This window comes from Populus alba, chromosome 14 (genome assembly GCF_005239225.2).
Source record: "Populus alba chromosome 14, ASM523922v2, whole genome shotgun sequence".
NCBI classification, from domain to species: Eukaryota; Viridiplantae; Streptophyta; class Magnoliopsida; order Malpighiales; family Salicaceae; genus Populus; species Populus alba.
This window is the reverse complement of record NC_133297.1, coordinates 12575094-12580891: the sequence shown is the minus strand read 5'-3', so window position 1 is coordinate 12580891 and position 5798 is coordinate 12575094. Positions and strand designations below refer to the sequence as shown.

General features: G+C 38.1%; 1 protein-coding gene across 1 annotated transcript; it reads left to right on the top strand.

Annotated features, from left to right (window-relative positions):
- Window positions 1-681: 681 nt before the first annotated feature.
- Window positions 682-3471, top strand: LOC118038451 (trihelix transcription factor DF1). The gene is made up of 2 exons (XM_035047295.2): window positions 682-1116; window positions 1580-3471. Exons 1-2 carry the CDS (start codon window positions 824-826, stop codon window positions 3105-3107), a joined length of 1821 nt encoding a protein of 606 aa, XP_034903186.1. The 5' UTR covers window positions 682-823; the 3' UTR covers window positions 3108-3471.
- Window positions 3472-5798: the final 2327 nt, after the last annotated feature.

The following is a 5798-nucleotide window of genomic DNA, read 5'->3' as shown; positions in this document are numbered from 1 at the left end:
AATTTGAAAAATTAACCAGCCCTTCAATGATTAAAGGTCAATGGGATCCATTTTAAGGCCAATCCTAGCAATTCCACGTCAAATCTTAGCCACCGGGCACTGATCACCGAAACACCCTCCAAAAAGCAAAGCTGATATTTTTCTCAGTACACCCATAAAACAACAACAAAGGTATAATAGAGAAATAAATAATAAATACCCACGTAGCTGTGATTCACTAATTACAGAAAGAATGAATGGGATAAAAACGAAAAAAAAAGCTGACCTACATGTGCCGGCTTTTAACTAAATTTAGCTAAATTACAGACAAGAACCCACGAATCATCGCCGTCGTCTCTATGGGCAGCTGTTGATGAATTCCAGTAATAATATTTATTATCTCTTCCTGTAGCACTATATATAATGTATATCTTTCTGTGCCATCTTCGTTATTACTGCTAGAGAACCAAGTTACACCTTCTAGCCAACTAACCCTACCACCCCACATTGGCTTAAAAAACAAAAGAAAAAAGAAAAAAGAAAAAAAAGAAAACCTCAAAGATTCCAGTCCATAGCTAAAAAGAAGAAAAGCAAGAAAAAAAAATTAATTACTTGTATTAAAAAAAGAAAGAAAAAGAAACAACCTCTTGACATTGACAAGCAGATCCCACAGAAATAATTAATAAATTCACCATACCATACAAACCATCTACCATAAAACCCTTAAGAGAATTCACCTTCTCTTTTGCCTTGATGATATTTTTTTTTCTTCTATTTTTTTAGCCCGTATATTTTTTCAAGGAGCTGTAATATTGAGAGTTAGAAAGGAAAGAAAGCGAGTCCTATGCTAGGGGACTCAAGTAGTGTGCTAGCAACCACAACAACAACCCTTGCTCCTAGTGGTGGTGGAGGAGTAGGTAACAGGGAAGCTCCTCCGATAACCGGTGGCCATCATGAAGGCAGCAACATTGATGTTGGAGGTGAAGATGATAAAGGAGCTATTGAAGGTCCCCGGGGTTTCGGAGGTAACCGGTGGCCAAGACAAGAGACTATGGCACTCTTAAAAATACGGTCTGATATGGATGTTGCGTTTCGTGATGCTAGTGTTAAAGGCCCTTTATGGGAGGATGTTTCCAGGTGATCATTAGAATAATTACAATTTTATCTTTTTGTGATGAGGGGAACTATACACGGTGGTGTTTTTTTTTTTTTTTTTTTTTTTTTTTTGCTTTTGGAGTTCATTGATAGAGGTCTGTGCGAGTTCAATTTTCTTTTTTTGTGTTCTTTTTTCCTTTTTTTTGTTAGTTTTCTTTTAGTAGTTCTTAATTTGCAGTTTAAATCTTGAAGACTGTATTTGTGATTTTTTTTTTTGCTTCGTTTTAGTGCACACTGCAATAACAATTAAGTGTTTCAGAATTTAAATTTCTGACACTTGTAAATTCGCTCGATTTATGCTGTTGTTTTGCTGTTTTAATTTTCATGTTTATTTTATGTATGAATATTCTTCAAGATCTTTTGTTTTTAATTACTGAATTCAAGATGGGATAAAACAAGAATTGGAGTTATATATGCTTTTGTTGCAACTGTTGTTATATATCAGGAAGCTAGCAGAGCTTGGTTATAATCGAAGTGCCAAGAAGTGCAAAGAGAAATTCGAGAACGTGTACAAGTACCACAAGAGAACCAAAGATGGCCGAAGTGGTAAACAAGAAGGCAAGACTTACAGATTTTTTGATCAATTAGAAGCTTTCGAAAGTCACCCCCCTTCACTATCATCGCCGCTGCCGCTGCCGCCACAACCAACCAAGCCTCAAATTCCACCAGCCAACACAATAGCAATGCCTGTGGTTAATCCCTCTCCTAATGCTGTTGGGACTTCTCACAATACTGTTCCATCAACAGCAGCTGCCACCCTCGCTACAAAGACGTCTCAAGGCGTTGTCACTTCAGCTATAAATCTTGCAGTTCCTCCATTTCCTTCAACAAACCCTACAATCTGCCCCCCGTCACAAGCAACAAACCCTACAAATCATCCTCAAACTAATATTCCATCTTCTTTTCCAAAATTTTCCTCAGATCTCAACTCCAATTCCACTTCTTCATCAACATCCTCGGACGTGGAACTGCAAGGGCGTCGTAAGAGGAAAAGGAAATGGAAGGACTTTTTTGGAAGGCTAATGACGGAAGTGATCCAGAAGCAAGAGGAGACGCAGAATAAGTTCTTGGAAGCAATTGAGAAACGCGAAAACGAAAGAATGGTCAGAGAAGAATCCTGGAGAATGCAAGAAATGGCCAGAATCAATAGAGAGCGCGAGATCTCAGCCCAGGAAAGATCCATAGCAGCAACTAAAGATGCTGCAGTAATGGCATTTTTGCAAAAATTATCTGAACAACAAAATCCGGGTCAAGTACAAAATAATCCACCCCCAACACAGCCGCCACCAGCGCTCCCTCCGATATCACAGCAAACACCAACACCTACGCCACCGCCGCCACCGCCAGTGGCACAATTTCCACCACCTCAACCGGTGGCCAATCCGGACATGATGAAATCAGATAATGGGGATCAGAATTTTATGTCAGCAAGCTCTTCAAGATGGCCTAAAGTAGAAGTTGAAGCTTTGATCGGGCTAAGGACTAATCTTGATTGCAAGTACCAAGAAAATGGACCCAAAGGGCCACTATGGGAGGAGATCTCAGCTGGGATGAGAAAGCTCGGTTACAATCGCAATGCAAAACGATGCAAAGAGAAGTGGGAGAATATCAATAAGTACTTCAAGAAAGTGAAAGAGAGTAACAAGAAAAGGCCTGAGGATTCGAAAACATGTCCGTACTTTCACCAACTTGATGCTTTATACAAGGAGAAAAACAAGATTGATGGTCCGTCCAATAGTACTCATCATATGAAACCTCAAAATTCAGTGCCTTTGATGGTACTCCCTGAGCAACAATGGCCTCCCCCTCAACAAGAACATAGACCTGATTCAGTGACGGAGGATTTAGAAAGTGAGGATAATCAAAATCAGGAGGACGAAGATGATAAGTGTTTGGATGATGAAGATGAAGATGAAGCTAGTGGCTATGAAATTGTAGCAAACAAACAAACATCAATGAACACAGCCGGGTGAGAGTTTTAAGTCCACAGAAGCAAATTAACTCTTTGAGTATTCAGAGGAATACTGGCAAGAGCGTCGGATTCTGGCGTCCTTGAATCGGAATGGCGGGCTCTGAAGCCTGAATTAATTTGTAACCGAGGACACATGATGAGTTGAGGGGCGGGGAGGGTTGTAGAATATAGTCGTGGGATCATATGTTTAATTATTTTTATAATTTATTAATTTTTTTGAAATATTAATAAGGCTAGGGAGTGGGAAAGAAGAAGAGAGATAGGTTCAGCTTCCAAAGAATAAATAAAAGAGACCAGTACTGTTGTAGCTTTGTTCATGTTCATGGTAGTGTAAATGTCAGAAATGGTAACAGGAGTTTGCTTTATTTTCAGGTTTTTCACCAAGATATGTGTGCTATTTGATCATCGAGAAGGGCAAAAAAAAAAAAAAAACTTTATCAAAAGATATATAGGACTTTTTATTGATAGAAATACTTGGATATGAAGAAATCATTACACCTTCGTGCGTGTAAATTAATAGATATTGTAATATTCCTCCAAAACCAATGAAGGGAAATAAATTCCCTATTTAATCACGTCTGTTAAATAAATAAATAAAAACCTCTACTGCTCAGCATATGCTTGTTGGCAGATTGAATAAGAGGATAAGGGCATGGACAAGAACCAACCTAAAAATGGAGCCATGGAGGAGAAGAAAACGAAGCCCCTGGCTCCGACTGGGGACCCTTCCCACAACATGCCAACATCACCCGCTGTCATGCTGCTCGTGGACCTTCCACAGGGTCCACTGAGAGGAATCTTCTAAGTTGTTAATCCAAGGAAATAACGTAATGCACAGTTCTTAATCTCTCTGAACTTGTTCGGTTCCCGTTATTTCATTGAAGTCAGTGCCCATAAAACGACCAGGAATGATTGTTTATTGTTACTTTGTAGCTGCAAAATGAAAAAAATAAAAAATTCTAGCTGTTCAAATATAGAGAGAAGCCATGTATAAACCTTGAATGGTGTTTAATTTACCGATCGAATACCTAGGTTTGAAAAGTATGAACATTATTATGATAACATGCTTGCAATATCCCTCCTCAATCCGGTAAAATCTGAACCCTACATGTCCCCGACATTGGATTAACTACAAATAGAATCACCCAATATCAATAAATTAAAACAAAATATAAAATAGAGAAAATATGTCAAATACGACGTAATAATTTTAGCACTAAGAACTCCGTCCATTGCTGAAACTAATCGATATTAGGCAATTACCAATCATATGTCGATCACATTTTTTTCTTAAATAAAAAATATTAGCATATTATTATAACATCTGTAAATAAAATGATTAATTTTACTTTAAACAAGCATCCGTACCTTAAATTTTTACTATATAATTAACCATTCTCTAATTTCAGAATCCATTAATCATTTTATATAAATGATTTTTTTTATGTTATCCAAAACTGAAATGTTTCAATCCTTCTTTTCCTCTTTTATTTTGTTTTACACAATGATTTTCCTTCAAATTACCGTCAACGGATTAGCCCATTGTAAAGCTGTAGCAGCTTTTAATTCGCCATGCTTTTTTCTTCTTTATCCAAGGAAAAAAGTTATGACATTTTTTTTTTTTGGATAAGCAGAATAAGCCTGTAAAAGGCAAACAAGAAACCACAAGGGTCTGTAAGCCAAAAAGAGCAAGAAACTACACGAACCATGCACACAAGGCCCTGGATAGCACAAGAGAAAAAGTAATCAAAGAACCTGACCCTACCGTAGCAATCTCTGGACCCCAGCATCAGTCAACTTCTTTGAGAGTTATACCACTATCTTCCACCTTTTGCAGAAGGGATTTCCATGAGGTGATGTTGGGCAAGTGCCAGTTCCACCAATGAAGTTGAAAGTCTGATGTCTGTTCTTAAGTTTTGAGCATTGAGCAACAAATAATCACAACCATGGTAATAGTTCACCATACCTACTGACACCTTGTTTCGCAAGATTATGATTAGGTTCTCGCAGAGTATGAATATAAGTTACAGGACCCAAACATGATGAGAATCGTGAAGCAAGGTGAAGAGATTTTGGTAAAACCATGGTCTGATAGACTTCTTTGTCATCCAATTGACTACACTTCTAGAATCCGATTCCACCATCACTTCTTTTCCAAACATATCTTCCTTCAATGTTGATAAATCCAGGGCTTTAACAACAGCTAATAATTCTGCCTCATACATTAGAATCTTTTATTCCAACAGGGATTGAAAAGAGTCTTAGCAGCAATCCATTATGATCACGTCGTAGAACACCTCCAATACCTGCAGGACCTGGTTTACCAAGAGAAGACCGATCCACATTCCATTTCAAAACCAAAGGTTATGGAGCAGACCATATAAGTAATGGTCGTGACTTCATAGCGTTCGACCATTTTATAAAACCATCAGCAGACATAAGCAAGTCAAGAACACAACGCGAGGGGGTTAAAATAATGCATTACTGCTGCTAATCACTGAAGGGCACCTCTTGTTTCTTCTTGGCATGCATGTGGAGGCAGATGTGCTGTGTGCTACTATTAGCACTATAATCTTAGCGCTTTTGTGATCGTTATTTTATGAGTGGCTGTCCGATAGCACGGCAATAATTTTGATTCTGAAATAATGGGCACAATATGTGTATTCTAAAGCAAAGCATTGCTGTTCTTTGG